The following is a 23,447-nucleotide window of genomic DNA, read 5'->3' on the forward strand; positions in this document are numbered from 1 at the left end:
TCCATTTTCAAAACAAATTTAATTTTTACAAAATAAACCTTTAAAAATGAACAATAACAGATTATATTATAGCTACATAGTCTATGCATAGCCTAAACATGTACTCTTTATTTCTATTCCACATAAAAGTAAACCATACCTTATAACAAGCCAGATTCTCTATTTGTAAAACTCATGATTTACTATTTACTGATATATTAAAAAAAAACTAGTTTTCAATTGACTTTTGAAACTACGTGATATCACGAACAATATTCAACAGCATTCATCTGAATAATACTGAAAGATTAAATTAAATTGCAAAACTAATGTGACACAGTAACATTTTGTAAATGTGGATTCACACAGAACATATTGCATTGCACCAAGGAACAGAAAAAAAACATGTACACAGATTAAACAATAATTCAGTAATACAATTTCTTGTTGCACATTTACAGGTTTGAAATGCATCACAGGGTTGAAAAATTGTGATTTGCTCATGAAGCCAAACATTTTTATAACTCTTGGGATTAGTATGGTTCTGGCAGTGGGAATTTTGTTCCTAGCTATGTTTGGTCCACAGTCTCCATAATGGATGGAGAAACAAAGCATGTTATTTTTTGTGCTTCCACATGAGGCTGACAAAGTCGGTTTTACTGTAGGCTATTGGTCTGCTGAGTCGTGATATGTAAATGAAATTTCATGCTATAATTACTGTTAATTAAAGTGAAGAAATGTCAAGCTGTGATGCAAGCATGACCAAGTTCTGTTACGCGGTTGCCAGCTTCATTATGTCCACCTGTGCTGTGTCTGGCTTAAGAGCTTGTCCCTCATCATTTAAAATGAAACCTGTTTTTTAACAATCAATTCCTCTCAGGGCTCATCTTTTTTTTAAGTGAATGCTGTCTTGCGGGTAGATCCAAACAGTTTTTAGCTCACTACACCACAAAACAGGCTTATACAACCAAAAGTGTGCTGAGAAATGGCTTGAAATTTCTAACTTGGAATATTTACATAGTGGTGACTAAATTCTGTGATATTATTTCAATATTTTCCCTTGTGAAAAGGTGGCATAAGCAGATGGACAGACTGAAAAAAATGATACATACATCCATGAATCTTCTCAACTCAACAACTTGGAATGGAATAGAATGTCAAGAACTTCAATATTTGTGTCTACATTGAGGAGAATAACTAATTTACTGTAATTATGGTTACTTGTGTGTTTCAATTTTTATAAAATAAATAAATGTATCAAAAGCATGAATTGTGGTGCTGTAGAACCAGACATCTCATTACTAGGGACACCACTATCTATTCTTAGACCTCAATTCAGTCATCCCTCAATAAGAGGTCAAAAGAGCTGTATCCCATCCCCAGAAATCTACATCAACTGCCACTAATTAAGTACGGATTATGATTTGACACCACTGTTCCCACACTGCCATATACTGCACAATACATTTAACCACAGACATTTTTATAGTGCTGGGCAGTGACCTTTTTTTCTCAAAACATTGGTAATTATAGCCTATATAAAATGCAATTACTTTACCTGCACAAAAATAGTTAAGAATAATCATAATAACAAAACATGGTTAAGGTATACGCTTCTTAAAAGACTACAACAGATGAAAAAACAGAAAACTGCAAGGTTCATCGTTTGTGTTTATCATGTTGAGTTGTCTAAGTCTCCTCTGACTGTGCGTAGTGTAAACTTGTCTGGTTGGAACAGACAAGTATGCTTTTGCCTCTGTTCCAGAACGTCTGAGAGCCCATGCAGGGTCGTCTTCATGTGCCATCATGTGAAATAAACCAGTTCAGAAGTATGAGCTATCCTAGAACCCAGAAGCAGCGCTGTCTAATTTTACACTGGAGCCTGAAGCTTGCTCTGTCGCCCTCAATTAGAATATCATGCAGCGACACTTCAAAATTGTTTGATGCTGATAGTCTAGGTATTGCTGAACATCAAACTAAATATTGTTCGATACTGTCCGCACCTTACAGCATCAAGGTGCACCGTGCTGGTAATTATAATGTTTTAAATGGGATGTAACTGATTTTCCTAGCAGAACAAAACAAATGTGAAAAATATAATTGTTTATGACCTTTTTTGGCAAATAGCAGCCTGCACTTCTGATCAAGTTGTTTCCTTTTTGGAATATCAGCACCATTTCTTAACATTTCCATTTAAATGCATCTCATTTAGGATTGTCTTTTATTTTTTTCAAGTGGAATACGCGCACTGAAAAATACATCCATCAAATCCTGGATGACATCTGTCCTCTGCTCTGCCTTGTTGTCTAAAATAGTGGCCCACACTCTTATGCAGAAGAAATAGTCTGTTATAATTTAGGTCAACAGATCATTAACTACTTAGAAGTAAACTATGTGTGCTCAGCTTGCTCCAAATTTCTAAATGGCTAAATTTGACTGGCAATAAAGCAAATAATCAAATTGGCAATATAGATGTTTTTAGGTCATATCATTACTAGTAAAAATCCCTAGTCATGGGGAGGATGCATTCTAGGGATACAAATGAAATCATTTTGAATCAAACAATATATAAGAATAATAATATCTGAAGGGTTTCTACTCACTCAATGGCTTTCCAAACATGTATGCTTTCACCTATATCCGTCAAATCTGTATCAGTAAACTGTAAGAAATTGATCTATTTTCCGGCAACCTCAACAGTGCACTATTCTCAGCATATTTCAGTTTCATTTACTTCATGAATTAGAACAGCAGAACAAGGTCTAATGGTAGGTGTTAATATTGACTCACAGGTTTACTGACACAAAAGCTTAAATTCACAAGTAATTACAGGCCTGTGGCTTAACCTTGCAGCCAGCCTCTGGAAAAGGTATAATTCCACACAAAATACAGAGAACGCACAATGTGGGTGATGTGAACGGGTCAGAGGAGGGGGTCACACAAGGTCGCAGAGGTCATCACATAACCCAAGAACAGACAAGTTTGCATGGTCAGCCAGTGGAGATGTAGGGAGTGTCACTATGATAATTATAGTCAGGGCAAACCTTCTGCACCAGCTTGTAGTCAACGCTGTAGAAGGCGATGTAGATGCATATAACTTTGAAGGGCTTTGAGCAAAGCCAAGAGACATGACTCTGTGTCTGCTCCTTGTAACACATGTTGGTGGGATCGAAGCTGCACAAGGCCGTCTTCTTGGCCCGGTCCGTCTTCTCGTATTCGATGCGACAGTTGAAAGCTTTGGAGTCCTTGGTCTCCAGTGTGGACTGCTGACTGATCTCAAACTCCACCACCTTGGAGGGAGGCACCAGGCTGACGGAGACGTTCCCCTTACCGGTCGAGTTGTGACGGAAGTAAACGCTGAAAGTGCCGTTCCCGTGGTCTACAATTTTGCCGGTTATGAGGAGGTTCAGTTCTACGGTCTTGATGTTTGAGTGGAAATCGCCCCAACCGAACATCTTTTTGAACTTTCCAGTCTTCACTATGGGCCTCCGTTTAGTTCTGGCGTGTCTCTCCCGAACATCAGCCTGATTGGAGAGCCAGTCCCAGAAGTTTTCCATGTGTTGTATGTACGTCATGGCGCTGGTGTTCTGCTTCTGCCCGGTAGGTCCCCTGGCAAAGAGACGGAGAGGGTTTACAATCCGAGGGCTCGCTGTCTGCAAGAGGCTCTCTTCATTATTCGTCTCCCCCCATTCCAGGACTTCGACCGCTGGAATCTGCACTTTGGTGCAAGTAGCCTTCAAAAGAAATGGAGAGTGGAATATTATTTCAGTTTAATTGCTTTAAAATCTATACTTAACCAAATTTAGAGCAGGTAGCTGTAAATAACAAGGGTAGGTTTATTTGTGATCAATTTTTCAAGATGCGGAACACATTGGACAACATAAAAATGGAACAGATTGAGCATATAAAATCCTAGAAAAGATTGCCATACCAAGCATTCAATAAATAGGTAAGTGACATCTACTGGGTCACACTGTTTTTTTGTGTGGATGGGCACCATGGCTTTATATGGACAGCACCAGTGCTAAATACAGAGGGCAGCCCTGTAAGGCAGTGTGTAATTGGCTGTGCTGTCACCCAGGGACATCTAATCACCTATCATCAGCTCCGTCTGGTCAACTGCGGTCTGTCGGCACGATGAAGTGTCCTCATTCAACTCAATGACTACCTTTACATACAACTAAATATTCCAGTGTTAAACTGAATAGTCACATACTCCATCTATGACTTCAGTCATGTAAACTTCAATCTTATTCTGATAATGAAGACCAGAATAAGCCTATAACCATAGATATAAGAAAGTGGTACTGTATAAAATATGATATTATTCTATTATCCAAAATGAAACATTGAGTCATGTATGCTTTACTCCTACCCCAAAATTTTTTTCTTTTTCACAGAATTTTGGGTCATAATTAACTTGCCAGCTTGTTGTCATGGTAAAACCCAAAAGCTTGAATTTTTCGAGCGACCCACTGTGAAAGATAATGATAGGAATTCACAATAAGAAGTTTTACAAAAGCAAAAAACAACCCAATATTAAGCAAAAGCTTATCTCCCACACAACAGTTAGCAGGAAATTTCATGTATACTCAGACCATGCAAACAAAAATATCAACAACCATCATATTTCATGGTGCATGAAAACAGCTTATTTGAAATGTGACCATACACTGTACAAGATAAGGGGTATCACCCAGAATACCATGTGCATATAAACATATTCATTGGGCAAGTTTAACTGGTAGACTGCGGCATGAAATCAAGCAGCTGATGTCATGTGATTTAGAGAAAAGCTCTTGCTTTTCTGAGCTCTCCCAAATTGAAAGAGGGGACTGCACTGATGAGTACGATTATTCTGGAATTCTGAATCGGGAGGAAATATGGGGCAAGACATGAAAAAGGTAACGCACTTCTTAGTGTGTAATTGGTCTGTCCAGCAGCTGTTACTGCTGGATTAATGTAAAATAAAAAAGGGTCAGAGGAATAAAGAGATGATTCTTCAGGGAAATATGTGTACTAAACAGGAATGAGAGAACAATCCCATAAGATACAACAACATGAAAAAACTGTATTACCCATTATAGAGAGAACTAATGTACCATGTCAGCATAACCTTGTAACCTGTACTCACACATCCATCTGAAAGCGTTGAAGTATTGTCAAAAGCATTGTGTGCCTTTCCACACGAGACTATAATTAAAGTCAAACTCCAACCAGAAGTCCATTTGTAAAAACATGTATATTATTATAATATAATTTACGGAAACAAAGAAGCCCCCGCTCCTCACAGATGCTCAGTGAAGCTGTTTTTTTAGCCAAAAACAAGAGCATATGTCACAATCATTTTAGCACACAACAGCAGATATTGTTAATCTGCATGCTCTTAATGGGACCTTCTGGTCTCCGAGATGAAGAACGACCATCTGAACCCATCTGTGTGGGCATGTGTCCCACACGGTATAGTCCTCACGGACATTCATGAGCTTTTCCTAACCCTTTCACTTCAGGAATGATTCCTGTTCAGCTTCAGATAAAAGTCTTAATATTTCATGGCTATTATCTTAGCTGGTATTTTATTTGTAATTAGAGACAGCTGCTTCCTTGAGGCCTGGCTTGAGGAGGGGGTGGGGGGGTTGGGGTGCAACTACAGTACAGCGATGGAAGCTTTGAGAAAGTCTGTTGGAAACCTCGGAGAGAACCGTTTTTTTCTCAACCTAATTATCCTTTTTGCTCGAAGCCTAATTGCAGCATATGTGTACACAGCCGACAAACTAGATCTCTCCACCAGTGTTAATTTCAAAATTATTTGATAGTTTCAGCACTGGTGAGTTTGAATACTTTCACACGTATGTAATTGTTCATTTGTTTCCCACAGAATGTACATGAAGGTAGAATGTGCAGGCTACCACGGCTAACATTTAGCAATGAGTTAATAATTCACTCTGCTGACGCGCTGCACAACAGAAAATTCACACTGGGCACACAAAAATAAATGAAGCAAACAGAGCATAATGGCTAGGCAATTTGAAAGTTCCCTGCGCTTAATGTAGAATCAATGTATCTCCACCAGATTGCATGCTTCACACATACATCACTGCGCTGTGCTTAATTAAGACACCAGCATCATATAAAACACGATAGGGCACTTTATCTCACAGAGGTTATGCATCTTTTCTTCCTCTTAACTGAAATATAACACCAGTAGCTACCCGTGGCCCCTATATGAAGTAGTAGATTAATGGCCATTATGAGGCAGTTGAGATTACATAAAAATCACTGTCTACACACAATAAAAAAAATAATCTGATAAATTGAAAATGGCCTTTTCAGTGTGAATGGGAGACAGATGAATTGTTGCACGACTGCAGATTTCATTGGTAGTATTTCTCCTGCCATTGCTTCATGGGTGGAGGGGGGGTGGCATTATGTTTGACAATTTTTGGACCTAAAGCAGTTTCTCCTCAACATCCTGCCTCTTTAATAAACGGTCCCAGAACAGCGTGCCGTGTTGCAGTGACTTCAGGGAGAAAACTGCCACGTCTGAGTTCTCAGTAAACTCCAGCCAGCCATTTTCTGGCTGATCATGTTATTGGTCATGATTCACTTTTTCAGCTGTCAAAATGACAAATGAGTCATTTTATTCGGAAAACCTGAGCTCCTAAAATTCAATAGATAACACGTAAACCGTAACTAACGTTGCGAGCAGACCAGATAAACATCACTCAGCTGGGATCCAGCCTTGCTCAATGATCCCAAACATGAGGAGAGGCTGTATAAAAAATTCACTCGGAAAGTGTCCTTTTGAAAATATCACGAAAATATCAGTTTGTCACTTTCATTACCTTTGCTGTCAGTTCAATCACACAATAATCTAATCAATCAATTTGTTCTCGGTCTGTCGGGAGTTACTCTGTTCAGTTAATTTGCCTAATGTTAAGTGTTCAGTGTTGTTTTGAGGGGACATTCTGCTAAATATGCAGGAAACACAATCAAAAGAGGTTCAGGCCACGCCCAGAAAGCAAATTTAGGGGTTAGCACCTGCACAATGTGTAACTGAAGTAGCAATGCTGTTTGCATTGTTGTTGTTTTTTCATTGTATTTTTTGTCACTGCTGTGATTAAAACCAATTTTTGTGTAAGCACAAGGTAACACTAGTTAAAAAGCTGTTTCCTGAAGTGACGACCAGGAGACTCAGCAGAGCGACCAGAATGTTATTCCACTAAGTGGTCCACAGCGAGTTGGAAATGAGTCTAAAGTGAGGGTCTCTTACCCGAGTGCATATAGCTACAGATAAGCCGTGTATGTGTCCATGTGTGGCTGACGAAGCACCAGTGATCACTGAGAGGAAACAATGGCGTCTGATTAACTCAATCATTCCTGTGCAGATGTACTGTGCTACCTTTGATGAGGTCAGGCAGAGAATGCAGTTTACAACCGACAGCAGCATTCATCAGCGCCAACCTTCCCAGAAATATTTTCTTGGGGAAACATGGATAAGGCAAATAATGTCAGGAACTGGTAACACTAGGTATTGCTCTCCAGAATTCCTGTGCATATTCCTATCACCCTGTAACTACAGAATAATGAATAGAAACTCTATATTCTTCTTGTGAATAGAATATACACTCAGTGAGCACTTTATTAGGTTATTATTATTTATAATTATTTATTAGACTTGTTTTTTTTTTTACTTCTACTGCTTTATCCTATCCACTTAGAGTTATGATGTGTTGTGTGTTCAGAGATACTCTTCTGTATACCACTGTTGTAATGTGTGGTTATTTGCGTTACTGTCACCTTCCTGTCAGCTTTGACCAGTCTGGCCATTCTCCTCTGATGTCTCTCATTAACAAGGCATTTCTGTCTGCAGAACTGCTGCTCACTGGATTTTTTTTTTCTTTTCTTTTTTTTTTGCACGATTCTTTGCAAACTCTAGAGACTAGTGTGCTGAAAATCCCAGAAGATCAGCAGTTTATGAGATAATCAAACCACCCTGTCTGCCACCAGCAATCATTCCACGGTCAAAGTTACTTCGATCACATTTTTTTCCAATTCTGATGGTTGAGAATCGCATGAATAAGTAGGTGTAATAAAGTAAAAATGTTCCTAATAAAGTGCTTGGTGAGAGGACAGTATAAATCAAGAGGAGAATGAGAAAACTGTAGTGTGCAGTGAGGGTCAGAAAAAAAAGAAATGTCAATCATGGAAGCATGCACAATGGAGAAAAACATGATTTTCTCTGACATTATCCTAATCTCAATTATGTTTACGTCGCATTAAAGTGCCTTTGTGTTTATAAAAAATTGCTCTGCAAAATGACAGCATTTACAATTACATTAAAACAGGCTCTTAAATGCAGACAATAATCATGAATCTAAAAACATAAAATATAAATACCATATATATATATAATTAAATATGGATACGCCATTAATTTGCCCGACTAATATCCATGCATTTGACATCCTGACAAAATGAAATACTATAACAACTGTGTGATGCTACATTCCAGATGGCTGAATATAACATTGCCATCAATGGTCTTTGTGTAAATCCAGGTGAGCATTTAGATTGAGTCCACGTATGAGCCATCATTGCCTTCACTTTGAGCTCTTAAACGAACAGAGAGTCAAACCCACGACACCCCGAGCGCAATACGTCTCCCCTTGAAATTCAATACTAAACGAAGGTGATCCCCCACCGAATCCGGGATTTGTTTTCACGTGAGTCAGTCTCCTGAATCCCAGAGCGGCTCAGGAGTGGCAATTCTGGTGCCAGAACAGGAGCCGCACAATAGAGGGAAAAAAGGACAGGCTTTGACATTAGTCTGTAATGAGTATTATGGAGCTGGCTGACTGCTTATCCCTTGGGTAGACATATCTTTTACAGCTTGACGTAAAGGTAATTGCCACGGTGACCAGGACTAGCCTCTAGAAAGTTATTAAGAAGTCAGAGGCATCTGGCTGTTGGATCAGCTGTGACGACGCTGTTAAAACGCTCCGGAGCGGAGCGGGTGAGGGAAGAGTCCTGCAGCAGGAAGATGGGTCTCCTGCTCCCGGGGCACCTTCCTGTAGGGATGTCGGAAAAAAACGTCTTCCCTTATATGTCTGCTTCCTGCCTTCATACTGGCGGTAAGTCAGCTCTGCACGGACTACGCGACATCTTGTGATGCAGAAATATTTTCCGGGATGTCTCGTACCGCTGTACTCCACATTGCACTGGTATCAGCAAATGCTCAAAAGCTTGCTCTCAGTAAGACCAGACTTACTCAGAGTAATAACACCAGTTATGTTGAATGTATAATTAGCAGGCCATTCGACCATACTGTTATTTCTACATCTTCGCTATTAGAAGGATTTGTTCAATTGCGGTTAAGTTTCTTTGAAGCTCCCTTTTCTGGTCTTTATTGTAGAATCCCCTATTGCTGCTCATAATATCATATGATATCATACAAATCCTTTCGTTGACTAGACCCTGAGGTAAAATGTGATGTTGGACTTTAGCATAGCGAAGCTTCAGAAGTTCCTCAGAATGAACAGGAGAAAGATTAATTATTCAGCAGTGTTTCGCTGGACTGTTTTTCTACTTGTAACAAAATTAATTGGCTTCCATTTTACGACGCAATTTATTTCCCGTGTTAATTTCCTCTGTCTGCCACTTCATTAAGTTTCTTCCTTTTTTTCTCGCAGAGTTCACAGTAAAACGCTGGCAGTAAAACAGAGCAGACCAACACGCATCCTTTCACTGTCATTACTGAAGAGCGCCCGCAGTGGGCTGGGTTTCCGGCAGGCCAGCTGTCTCCTGTTTTTAGATCCAGCGCAGCAAACTGCTTCATTCAGATGAAGCCTGCTCTCAACCTTCTCCTCTCAGACGCCAATCTTAAAGGGTGTTCAGTTTTTTAATGACTCCCACAAATACCGGGTCTCAGGGGTGCCCAGAGCGCCTGGAGGCTGGAGCACAGCCTTCCAAGGGTCTTTCTGAAGATATTACTGCGGCTTTGACGGCTGGAACCTGAGAGTCTTCAGGGGAGAGCTAGAAAGACAAACCAGGCACTCGGTGGAGTTTCACAGAGACACACTGCTCCACTTTGGTCTGCAGCATGGCTGTACTACAGTAATAGCATGGCTGGCCTACAGTGTTAGCATGGCTGTACTACAGTGTTAGCATGGCTGTACTACAGTGTTAGCATGGATGTCCTACAGTATTAGCATGGCTGGCCTACAGTATTAGCATGGCTGTACTACAGTATTAGCATGGCTGGCCTACAGTATTAGCATGGCTGTACTACAGTATTAGCATGGCTGGACTACAGTATTAGCATGGCTGGACTACAGTATTAGCATGGCTGTACTACAGTATTAGCATGGCTGGCCTACAGTGTTAGCATGGCTGGCCTACAGTATTAGCATGGCTGTACTACAGTATTAGCATGGCTGGCCTACAGTATTAGCATGGCTGGCCTACAGTATTAGCATGGCTGTACTACAGTATTAGCATGGCTGGCCAACAGTGTTAGCATGGCTGTCCTACAGTATTAGCATGGCTGTCCTACAGTGTTAGCATGGCTGTCCTACAGTATTAGCATGGCTGTCCTACAGTGTTAGCATGGCTGTACTACAGTATTAGCATGGCTGGCCTACAGTGTTAGAATGGCTGGCCTACAGTGTTAGCATAGCTGTCCTACAGTATTAGCATGGCTATACTACAGTGTTAGCATGGCTGGCCTACAGTATTAGCATGGCTGTACTACAGTATTAGCATGGCTGTCCTACATTCATGATCCAGTCACTCCCCAACACCATGAACAACTTTCAATTCTAAATGACTTGGTATGAAATATTACCTCTAACTTATGACAAATCAATGTCAAGATGTATCTGAATTATCTACACAATATAAGTTGCCCATATTCAAAGAGGAAATGGCTTTGATAACGAACATAATATTTAAAATTTCATCCAGATTATATCAACTTCTGTGGCTGTGATGTGGGAGCAGTGATGAAGATGATGTGGGAGCAGTGATGAAGGGCACTAATGAAGATGTGTGAGGAAGATGATGTGGGAGTAGTGATGAAGGGCACCAATGAAGATGTGTGAGGAAGATGATGTGGGAGCAGTGATGAAGGGCACTGATGAAGATGATGTGGGAGCAGTGATGAAGGTCACTGATGAAGGTGTGTGAGGAAGATGATGTGGGAGCAGTGATGAAGGTCACTGATGAAGGTGTGTGAGGAAGATGATGTGGGAGCAGTGATGAAGATGATGTGGGAGCAGTGATGAAGGTGTGTGATGAAGATGATGTGGGAGCAGTGAGGAAGGTGTGTGATGAAGATGATGTGGGAGCAGTGATGAAGGTCACTGATGAAGATGATGTGGGAGCAGTGAGGAAGGTGTGTGATGAAGATGATGTGGGAGCAGTGATGAAGGTCACTGATGAAGATGATGTGGGAGCAGTGATGAAGATGATGTGGGAGCAGTGATGAAGATGAGGTGGGAACAGTAATGAAGGCCACTGATGAAGATGATGTGGGAGCAGTGATGAAGATGAGATGGGAACAGTAATGAAGGCCACTGATGAAGATGATGTGGGAGCAGTGATGAAGATGAGGTGGGAGCAGTGATGAAGGTCACTGATGAAGGTGTGTGAGGAAGATGATTTGGGAGCAGTGATGAAGGTCATTGATGAAGGTGTGTGAGGAAGATGATGTGGGAGCAGTGATGAAGGTCACTGATGAAGGTGTGTGAGGAAGATGATGTGGGAGCAGTGATGAAGATGATGTGGGAGCAGTGATGAAGGTCATTGATGAAGGTGTGTGAGGAAGATGATGTGGGAGCAGTGATGAAGGTGTGTGATGAAGATGATGTGGGAGCAGTGATGAAGGTCACTGATGAAGATGATGTGGGAGCAGTGAAGAAGATGATGTGGGAGCAGTGATGAAGATGATGTGGGAGCAGTGATGAAGATGATGTGGGAGCAGTGATGAAGGTGTGTGAGGAAGCTGATGTGGGAGCAGTGATGAAGATGATGTGGGAGCAGTGATGAAGGTGTGTGAGGAAGATGATGTGGGAGCAGTGATGAAGATGATGTGGGAGCAGTGATGAAGACGTGTGAGGAAGGTGATGATGAATCAGTGATGAAGGCAGGAGCTAACATTTCAAGAAAGCAATACAGTACTATGCAAAAGTCTTCTGCACCCAAGATTGATGAATATAAATTTGGTCTTCTGATGAGATGAGACAGAGAATGTTTTGTATTTTATTAATTAATATAAAGTAACATAGTAAGCAATAGACCACTTGTATGATAAAAACACAGTGTATCCAAGAGAATTGATGCAGTTCCGGTGAAGTGAAGGGTAGTCAGTAAAAAGTAAATTTTGTGATATTTAGAAACATTTAATTTCATTCTGTAACGCGAAGATGCCTCACTTAGCTATTATTTTTTTATTATTACAGACTATTACTATGCTCCAGTTGATAGTGGGGACAGCTACCTCCAAACAAGAAGCACCGTATACATTTTTATTTTTTTACAAATTTACCTATTATTACTTCCATTTTTAGGGTTATATTAAAGCGTGAAATTATCTAATGAATTATATAGCATTGAAAGATTTTATTTGTCATTTTTACTATCATCAGAGAGGGACAGCAATTTGCATGACTTCTGTAAAATGGCGCACATCTATTTGTACACGTTTAAATATTATGCAGTCTACAAATTAAACCATACCTTCTAAGTCATGAAAAGGTCTATGTTTTATGTCATATAATCAATACCACAATCAGGCTTTTTAGCAAATATCAGTAACAGATATCTGCTCTTTAAACAAATGTCTATAACACCTAAACATACACACACCAAGCACTTTATTAGGAACATTTTTACTTTATTACACCTACTTATTCATGTGAATTGTGTGGCAGCAATGCAATGCATACAATCATGTAGATATGGGTCAGGAGCTTCAGTTAATGTTCACGTCGACCATCAGAATGGGGAAAAAATTAGATCTAAGTGACTTTAACCGTGGAATGATTGTTGGTGGCAGACAGGGTGGTTTCAGTATCTCAGAAACTGCTGATCTCCTAGGATTTTCACACATTAAATGGTTAAATAGTAAATGGCTGGATTTAAATAACGCCTTTATCCAAGGTGCTGTATAATTGATACTTCTTGTTCATCCATTCAACTAGTCTCTAGAGCACTAGGCTCTGTAGTTTGCAAAGAATGGTGAAACAAAACCAAAAAACATCCAGTGAGCAGCAGTTCTGCCGACAGAAATGTCTTGTTAATGAGAGACGTCAGAGGAGAATGGCCAGACTGGTCAAAGCTGACAAGAAGGTGACAGTAATGCAAATAACCACACATTACAACAGTGGTATGTAGGAGAGCATCTTCAAACACACAACAGATCATAACTCTAAGTGGATAGGCTGCAGCAGTAGAAGTCTAATAAATACCTAATAAAATGCTTGGTGAGTGTATACGACCTGTTTGAGCAAATCCTGCTTTATTCTGTTCAACTAAAGGAGAGATCAAAATTGATTTACTTTCCAGCAATTGTAATGTCCTGAGTTAATTAGAAGGTTTTATGATTAATGAAAAATAAAATATGCACAGGCTGGATCATCCATCGTGTGTGAAGTGTATCCTCCTTTATGTATTCTTCTACAGAGAGCACAGAAGGATCTGTCTGATTTGACAGAGCAAATACGTATGCTCTCTGAGAAGTTTACAAAGTGACTGTTTTTATATAAAGCTTTGGACGGCTCACTCCAAAAGGAAAAAAAGAGAAGAACCCTACTTCCATTTTTTCACTCGATATTGAAGATATACTTTGCAAGAAATATGCAAAGACAGAATGTGTGACAGTACCTCGTAGGAATGAAAATGACAACCTAAAAGAAAGCCCTTGGTTGGGGGGGGTGATAAAAAATGAAGAGAGAAGGAATAATCAGAAGAGATTTATATTTCTTATTCTCTGCTTGCCAAGTTATGTCTTGTGGATGAAAGTAATTCAGATTTAATTAATGAACCGGATTGCTTTATAATGCACTAACATGAGGAGTGATTGCCCTTTCCTGACGCAAGGCCGTAATTACAGAGTAAACTATTACCTTACTCGGGGAGTGGAGGCTGAAGCGCTGGTGAGTTACCCGCTTCCTTGATGAGCTGTCAGAGCACTGCGAGCGATGGATTATGTATGCGTTCCGAGCGAAATAGAAACAACGGGGGTTACACGAACGCAAATGTTTTCGGAAGCAGGTTTAATGCTGATGAGGAGAAAACCCCATTAAAAAGAGATTGCCAGTGTTGCAGGAAGAGTATCACACTAGACTTCAATTAGCATATTATGGCCAATGTTGTAATAATGATTTTGCAGGCCATTGAATAGAAAAAAAAGAAAAAAGTGTGTTATTTTCAGCAACCATTTTAAATTAGAACCTAAATTAAAGCGCAGACATATTTGAATAGTCTGCATAGTGTGTATAATCACGCTGTAGTGCTTATAACCGCAAATGCCTCAGTCTTGTCTTGCCTTACGTCAAGAAATTTGGTCCAAACGTGCGCGAGTGAAAGCTGTGATACAAGCACGCTGAACACCAGCATTCATCTCGTGTGGTAGATAGTGTTGCTAATGACAACGCTATCCGCCAGAGCGCTGGCCTGCAGGTGGTGATTGAGTGCACCACGCTTGTTCCTGCACCACATCCATAACCGCAGTGGCTGAGACCCAATCAGGGAGGGGACTCGCCTGCAGTCGGCCGATTGATATAAATTGGCTGCTACGTTTATGCCGGCCCTCTCCCCAAGATTCTGACCTTGGTAAGTCGGGGAGAGTTCAGGATCTTGGATATAAACTGCATTTGAATCGCATTTGTCTGCCGGACGGTGTGGTTTTATTGACCAATTTAACCTTTGTGACTGATTGAGGCAACTAACACTCTGTCACAAAATCCATGCGTAAAAAATATGTGACACCGTTGCGACGAGGTTACTCAAATGAGTCAGAGTTGAGTAAATGCCCGAATACAGAATACACTACGTGCTACCTTTATCAGTTTCCCTTTTCTTACATGTCAGTTTAAAGAGACATTGTCCTGATAACACAGAGGAGGGGGATAAGATGCTTTCTGGTTTTCAGGCCATGAAGTTGAATGAGTCTTAGTCTGTTCACCCTGGTAATGTGAAAATGTCTCTAGCAAGCAAAATACACATTTCATAATGAATACATTAATTGATTAACACAAGCAATACACCACAAAAAAATTTCAAGAGTATTATAACCTTAAATTCTGACAACAGCACTAGTTTGAAGGGGAATTTTATTATTTATTATTTAAAGTTATTTTGCTTCTAACGCATAAAATTATAAGCAATACTAAAAACATGCCTTTTTAAAGTTTAAAAGTTTTTTTACAAGGTATGTCACCTAATTAGTCACGGCAAAATGCAACAACAATTAACACACATGACAGTTATTCTAGGATAGAAGTGAAATTCAAACAACCAGATGTTAACAAAAAATGTATAAAACAAATTAACATCATACCAACAGTCAAGCATTGTGTTGGTAGTGTGAATCTGTGCTGATTCTGGAGCAACTTGCCATTATTGAAATGACTATGAATTCTGGACCAGAAAATGTTTGGTTGTCTGTCTGTAAACTGAAGCTGAAGTGTAATTTGGTTATGCAGCAAGACAATTATCAAAAACACAAAGGCAACTCCACATCTGAAGGGCTGAAAAGTTTTGGACTGACCTAGTCAAAGTCCAGACATGACTGATGCTGTGGAATGCTTGAATACCTTTGTCCAAATTAAATCATTTCTGTATAAAATTCCTCCACAGCGATGAAGAAACCAGGTAGTTTAAGGGGGTAATTTGGGTGTTTGAAATGAAATAGTCATTTATAAATTGTGTTTCAATTGTTCTCAGGTTCCCTTTGTCTAATGTTACATTTGGTCTAAAAATCTGAAAGCTTTCAGTATGACAAATATGCAATAACAGAGTAAATCAGGAAATACTTTTTCACGGCAGTGCATAAAGGAGATGGATACAATAAACACACAGAAATAACCTTAAGAATTTAAAATGTTTGTGTTGCAATTTACTTAGAATACCTACATACGTATTTGGAATACATGCATTATTACTAATGTACAGTTATAAATGGAGATATTACTAACAATATCGAGTTAAGGTCCCTGTTTAAGTATCAGAAAGCTTACTGTACCATAAAAAAACAACTCTCTCCAGGTTGTGATACCATAAGTTCATTCAAGCTTGACATAGGGTGGTCGATCTGAAACTTTAAGGCAATTAAACTGATTCTCTGTATTTTTGGAGTTTTGTTTCTAAATTTTTTGTACATTCATTGGTCACATACAAAATACATACATAAATTCTGCGATTACAGAAAAAGCAGGATTATTTCTTGAGTAGATATAATGCTTATGGGACAATGCAGACTAAACATACTTTATGATGCACTCCTCACTGGAAATCTCATGAGAATATTCTTTGCCAAGGATTAAGGACACGATTCCTTCAATGGATGGCGATACAGTATGAGGGCAGATAGATATCTACCTCAATTGCTAGCAAGCCTCCGAAATGGTTTGCGTGTCTACAAACAAAACTATCTCAAATCGACATGTAATCATTCTCAGTGGAATAGGTGGGCTGCCAGTTACATGGCTAAAATGTATCGACCAGCTCCACCACCCCCCAGCCCCCCCCCCCCCCCCCCTCTCTGGGTTACGGTGCATATTTGAAGCCCATGTAAATTCCCTTCTCTCACAGACTAAATCTGGCCACGGGGTTGACGTGAAGGCTCCGGCTGAAGGGTTGTTATTGTCCGGAGGAACGCGGCTGTGGAGGGAGCGCGAGGGGTCTTATCACAGTGCCGCAGCACTATAATTCACCGCCGTGATAAAATGCCGCGGCAGAAAACCTTACAAGACAGCCACAATCCAAAAACGGATTATGTTTTTTGACATAAGCTTCCCTGGAAAAAGTAATCAATCGGCCCGCGCTGTATCATCAGAGGCGCGAGATTAAGGCCCGGCTCCTAATCCTTCTGCTGTACGTTTTATTAGCCCAGACTTCCCGACGCTCGTTCGCCTTTAAATATGCGCTATATAAATAAATATTTAAGTAAGAAGTAATTGAACAGTTAGGGAAGGGACAGGAAAAGCAGGCCCCAGAGAAACATTTATAGAGAAGATTGCTCAGCACTCTAGCTATTGTCTTGCCTTTTTATAGTCAGCATGTGAATTGGCTCCCTTTCAAGTAAATAATTTTTAGATATAAACAAAGGCATTTGTATCAAGCAATGCAATGCTAATAATGCTAGTAATTAGGGATTTACCAGTGTATTATTCAACATTTAGGTTTAGCTGTGTTAAAGCGGAGCGGCATGTAATGTCTCTGGGAATGAATGAGAGCTTTGTGGATTTCCTCAGGTTAACTCCCATATCCATGGGACATCTTGGGAACACATTATATGAACATATTATTTTCCTCAACACTGCGTTTCCGTAGTAGGTAACAATATTTCAATGACATCAAAGCTGCACGTGTAATTTTCCTTAGCGCACATTTCTTTGCGAGTGGGATTCAGCTGGAGCGGTGGAGTTAGCCTGTGCACATTAAGGGCTGAGCTGTGTTTTCTGTGTCATGTCTATGGTACGATCACCCTTCTTCTGCAGCAGGCTATCCTCTTCACAGTGACTCGCCACCTCCAATCTGTTTCTCCGCTCAACCGCGGCCTTAAACTCTCAACTGCAGCGTTTATACACAAAACGTCGCCCCATCTGTGTCACGGCATATTAGCTCAGACACTGGAAGAAATGGGCCTTGTTAATGCAAATAGCTCCGGTTTCTGTAATACAGGGGATATCTTAGAGCCCATGAACTGCATAGCGATTGTTATCTCCGCTGCTGCGAGATGACGTTCGCATATTGCTCAAAGGTAATGTTTTTGTCGAAGGAAGAAATCAGTCATGCAAATTGTGTTGTGTACGTAATCAAAGTGAAATTCAATCTGAACAGGAATCAATCAAATAGCTAAATGCCACTAATGCATGTGACAATAATATGTACTTTGATTAATTACCACAAATAAAATGCAGTCCTGTAAAATAAGAAATACAATCCAACAACATAAGACCATTTGTGAAAATTTGAGAAAAGACATTTTTTATTTTAGTGTGTGTGTGTCTGTGTGTGTGTGTGTGTGCATGTGCATGTGTACGTATGTGTGGTCACGTGCAAGTATGTGTGTGTGTGCACACTCAAGTATATGTGTGCGTGTCTGTGTTTTTGTGCATGCCTGTTTGTGTGTGTGCATGGCCGTGTGTATGTGCACATTTGTGTGTATGCATCGCGTGTGTGTGACTGTCTGGGTGTGTGTGCACGTGCATGCGAGTGTATCTGTACGTGCATGTGGACGTGTGTGTGCCTGTATGTGCATGTGCTTTTGTGTGTGTGTGTGTGTGTGTGTGTGTAACAGAATGTGTATTTAGCCACAGCTAACCCTTATTTTAATCATACGTCTTGAGTAATATTAGACATTATACTATGCCCATTGTGAGAATAAAAAGCTGCATAAAAAAGCAATCAGACAGCAGAGCTCAAGAGGATTTTGAAAGATTAAAATACATAATTCCCAGTGTAGCTTGTTTATTATACAAAATCAAAGTGTGGCTCTGTGTTCTTGTGTCACTCTCAAGATGTTTTGTGGAGCGCATGGCGCAAAAGGAGAGGTTTCTCGTGTCCGGGATCAGACCTCTTCGGTCGCTGTGAGCTATTTCTGGCGCGTTGTTTTTAGTGTAATAAGCAGGGTGCAGAATCAGTGCCGCGGTAAAAAAAAAAAAAAAAACTATTCCCAAAACAGACGGATAAGGCGCAACTGGAGCTGCAGGCATCCCATGGGGAGGCCAGGGGAACTCAGGTCCCAGGGAAACTGAGGGCATGCAGGGACGCTAGGGGTCGGTGGGGGTCCCAGAGTTTCAGGGCTAGTCTGACAAAATCGCTAGGTTAGACTACTCCCCAATATGATGGGTGCCGTAGGAATAGTGCTCTAAAAGCATCTACCACGCATCAGCCCTTTGAGCCCCAGGGCTCCTTCTGACAAATGAAGCATACAGTAAGAATAGCATAAGCGTGTCTGGGCACCAGACATATACACTCAGTGGCCACTTTATTAGGTGGACCTGTACACCAGCTTGTTAATGCAAACATTTGATCAGCCAATCATGTGGCAGCAACTAAATGCATAAAAGCATGCAGACGTGGTCAAGAGGTTCAGCTGTTTTTCAGACCTGATACTAGAATGGGGAAGAAATGTGATCTAAGTGACTGTGGAATGGTTGTTTGAGTCAGAAACGGCAAACCTCCTGGGATTTTCACGCATTACAGTCTCTGGAGATTGCAGAGAATTGTGCGGAGGAAAAAAAGCATCCAGTGAGCAGCAGTTCTGCAGACAGAAGTGTGTTGTAAATGAGAGAGGTCAGTGGAGAAGGGCCAGACTGGTCAAAGCTGACAGGAAGCAAATAACCATGCATTACAAGAGTGGTATGCTGAAGAGCATCTCTGAACACACAATGCGTCAAACCTCTTAAGTAGATAAGCTGCCATAGCAGAAGACTTAATTTTTAAGTAAAAAAAGTAGGTCTAATAAAAACCTCATGAAATGCTCACTGAGTGTACGTTTCCCTCATGTTTTGCATTTTTGCATGTCATCCATCTTTATAGTTGGATATTTTCCGAATCCAATTAATTCCTTTGGCCAACTTTGGATTTAATTCTTTTTTTTAATTGGTTAATCAAAATGATAGCAAAAATAAAAACATTATGTAAAACAAAAGCAATAGAGCAATGTGCCTTTAAGAATACAACAAAAACATAGGCTTGATAGTGAAGCAGAGTATGCATTATTCAAAATTGGACTAAAATGCATTAAATGAATTAGGCATAAAAACACCGAGCAATATATTCAGTGTTGTGCCTTCCCTAATACTGACACATGAGTAGCCTATAGGCCTAAGCTAACTATGGTTAGTTGATTTGTTGACTGTGATTCTCTGACCATCTACATTGGTTCATGGTTCTGACTTGATTTATACAAATGTTTTAAATGTATCACAAATGGTGTAGCCTGTCTAGATAACCAAAGTAATTTAACCAAATAAAATCCAAAGTATTGTCTGTAAAATATCTGTCTAATAGTGCTGTGGTTGTGTGTATGTGTGTGCGTAGGTGATATGTGTTTGTGCGCATGCCTGTGTCTTAAGATGAGGAAAAGCCCACAAAGAAATCCTAACTAGCTGCTGCCACTGCTGCTTTCATTGATGTCCTGAAACTGTAACTATTGCTTAAACACTACCTCACTGTCTTTTTGAATAAAGAATAAAAATTCAATTTCAGCATCATACATTTTATTTTCACGATGTTTACTTGTGTAAATCATAGCTAACAGTCATAAGATCATAGATGTGTTGTGCTATTCAAAAATGCCATTCATTGACTTTACCTCAAAAATGAGTATTTTAACCTTCAACTGATTAAAAACTGGCCCCACTCACCGATAAGCATTTTGCGTAGAAGGCACACCCCTAAGTCAGTGTCATAGATACAATATGCAACCTATAAGTTGTGCTAAAATCAAGTTTGTTGTTTATCGTTTGCTCATTGTACATTCTTTTATTTGTTTTCATCACACAAAACTATTTTAACTTCCACAAAGCAGTTGACTATCAAGCGAATCCAATCTCTCTCTGGGGAGTAATACAGATTCAAGAAAGGTACTGATGTACATTACAGTGCAAGATAGACCACAGATGCTCTATCTATGTATGTTTAGTGATGAGACAACTACAGTGGGTGGAACTTATTAACTCTACACTGGTCACTAAACTCATAATTACCACTTGATTTAACATAACCCATCATCTACTTCTAAAGTAACAGACTGATTTTAAGAAGAGGAAGATGAGCTCTAACAATACAGACCTGTACCTTTACTGAAATGAGCAGAAAAGTGTGAACTGTGTTAAACGACCTCAATCATAGCATGCGTAGGTGCTGTGTAGAATGGTACAGCATCTGAGAATGAGCAAACAGCTGAAGTTAAACACAACAAAGGTGCCAATAATCTGTGTAATAATTAGACAAAGTAATTAGCGGATAATTAAAGGATAAGTAACAGATTTTTGCAAATAGACACAAGAAAGAATGAAAGACTTGCAGGACATTTACATATTATAAGATAGTTCTATTATAAGCAAACTACTTCACCACTTATTATTTGGAATTTAGGCAGCTGAAAAAAATCAAATGTTTTGTGTGTGTTTAATAGGATATTACCATTTAAGTAGCGCTTATAATAAACATCAGCAGGTTCTTTTAATTCTGGGATAATGCTGGAAATTTTTGTAGAAAGCTCTGGCTCATGCAGTAATATAGCTACATTTTCACACACGCCATCTCTTCATATGGCAAGGTGACTTTTTCGAAATTAGTTTCGATGTTAAAACACGCAAAGTGAAAAGGATGGAGAGTTTTTCACGTATTGTTGATTAATTTCATTAATGTAAAGCATAGACTACATCACACACTAGAGTGTAGGCTATACGAAGATAAAGGCTACACTGATTTCAAGCCAAATCCACCAAGGTATTTCACGAGCAGGCTAATATCTATATTATTAACATAGTTGGGACTATTTTGCAACAGAGTAGGTCTAGAGGTCGTAAAATGGGTTTATTCCAAAATATAGACTATGACATTACAGCTGCATATGCCTGTAGCTACCCATATGTATCCTTCGTGCCAATGTATCGGTCTCAAGATTCATTGAGATGGCATTAACAAAACTTACTAACGTCAATAGTGAAACTCCCATCGTTTGTGAGAGCAGCATAGTGATCTTATGAATATTAATGCTGGGAAAACTGTCAGTTGGTAGGCTCTGCGTTCCCGTCGTTAATTAGCCTACCGGTTCGGTCAGAGGCCGTTGAATAAAATTATGTTAGCAATAGAAAAAGGAGCCGAATTAGCCTGTAAATGAGATTTAATGAGTTTAAGGGGTTGCACACAACTATTCAGCAATGTTAAATTGAAGCCTGCTTGTTTTTGTCCAAAGGTGATCATTGCATGTAGCTAACTAGTCTAATTATTACGCCAGATATTAAGGCTTATTATTTATTTAGCCCATGTTTTCGTCAAGTGGCTGTGCGCCCAAAAATCCGTAAACGAACAAAAACAATGAGATAAGTGTTAACTCACCGGGTGCAGAGAGAGGAGGAGCAGGATCGAGCACAGGATTCTCATCTTTTGATACTTTCTTTTATTTAACTTATTTTAGTTGAATATCCCCATAGCTATATATCCACTTTGCAGGTTTGTAGGTTCGCACTAGCACGCACACCATTGCTGTAATTAACTGCGCAGAGAAAGACAGCAGAAATTCAGTGACCAAATCTCAGACAGAAAACAGTAGCCTACAAATTATAAACTACAGTAGACAGACACTCAACGAAATATTCAATGAATAGCCCAAGGTAGCCTATCGGTGTCGTATAACGGAAGACTGCCTGCCTTCAATGTTTTAAAATAATCTAAAAAAGTAGGCGCACCGTCATATTTTTGTTTTGGACTAGTCTTACCACTCATGAAACCGCACCACTGTGTTTGCTGCCTCAGCTTAATTAAGCACGCAAAAAGTTAGGTTATATCTAGGATCAAAGGTTTGTTTCTTACATTTTCATAACGAGGGTGACATCCAGTTTCTCCAGACCGATGAAATAGGCTAATCTTCTTAAAACATTTGCGTAGGCGAGTGAAAAACTTTTGAAAGATGCCCCAAAGGCGTTCGCAAGACTCCGGTTTATTGAATAAACTGCATAGAGAACTTCGTCATTGCTCGAAAACTAACCCGAATTTCAACAAAAATGTAGGAATCCAAACACACGTGTCAATGATTGAATTTTTTCATTTCTCTGTCTTGAAGGACGAAATTTAACCGCCTTGTCAGTTTGCCACTTCAAGCCTGCTGAAATCCTTTTTTCTTCTCACGTCTGTGTAGGTAGTTTTTCTCTTTTGTTGCAATGGGAGGCTAATGTTATAGCAAAGTGATTACATAGCCTAGCCTACGTATTTTATAGAAAAACTGCTGTCCTCTGTGAAGCACTGACACAAGCGTCAATGCGGGAATTACCGCTGTGGACACTGCCTACTCTCACGCTTATTAGGCTACTAGAGCAGATGCGCATATTATTCCCAGCTTCCGAAGCGGTTTTGCTGGTTGATATAGGACCTAACCAATTGATTTCAGTATGAGAACGAATAATATGAATTATGTCCCTTTGAAGCAGTATCAAGGACTTATGCACCTATGGAGTCCTCGATGCCGTGGTTTTTGTTTAGCAATGCGTCTAGACCTATATTTCATT

At 39.8% G+C, this 23,447-nt stretch overlaps 1 protein-coding gene across 1 annotated transcript; it reads right to left on the reverse strand.

Annotated features, from left to right (window-relative positions):
* On the reverse strand, positions 1-22,836 carry LOC133124530 (neurexophilin-2-like). The gene is made up of 3 exons (XM_061235812.1): positions 22,756-22,836; positions 22,282-22,438; positions 1-3,713 (listed from the first exon to the last, which is right to left on the reverse strand). Exons 2-3 carry the CDS (start codon positions 22,324-22,326, stop codon positions 2,970-2,972), a joined length of 789 nt encoding a protein of 262 aa, XP_061091796.1. The 5' UTR covers positions 22,327-22,438; positions 22,756-22,836; the 3' UTR covers positions 1-2,969.
* Positions 22,837-23,447: the final 611 nt, after the last annotated feature.

The sequence above is a fragment of the Conger conger genome, chromosome 3 (genome assembly GCF_963514075.1).
Source record: "Conger conger chromosome 3, fConCon1.1, whole genome shotgun sequence".
Taxonomy (NCBI): Eukaryota; Metazoa; Chordata; class Actinopteri; order Anguilliformes; family Congridae; genus Conger; species Conger conger.

What these genes read in the sequence shown, in the direction of transcription:
- LOC133124530 (XM_061235812.1), bottom strand. Translation starts at nt 22,326, where the DNA reads ATGAGAATCCTGTGCTCGATCCTGCTCCTCCTCTCTCTGCACCCG. An exon ending in TCCTCCTCTCTCTGCACCCG is followed by an intron (nt 3,714 to 22,281) that starts GTGAGTTAACAC and finishes TTTCTTTTGAAG; the next exon opens with GCTACTTGCACCAAAGTGCA.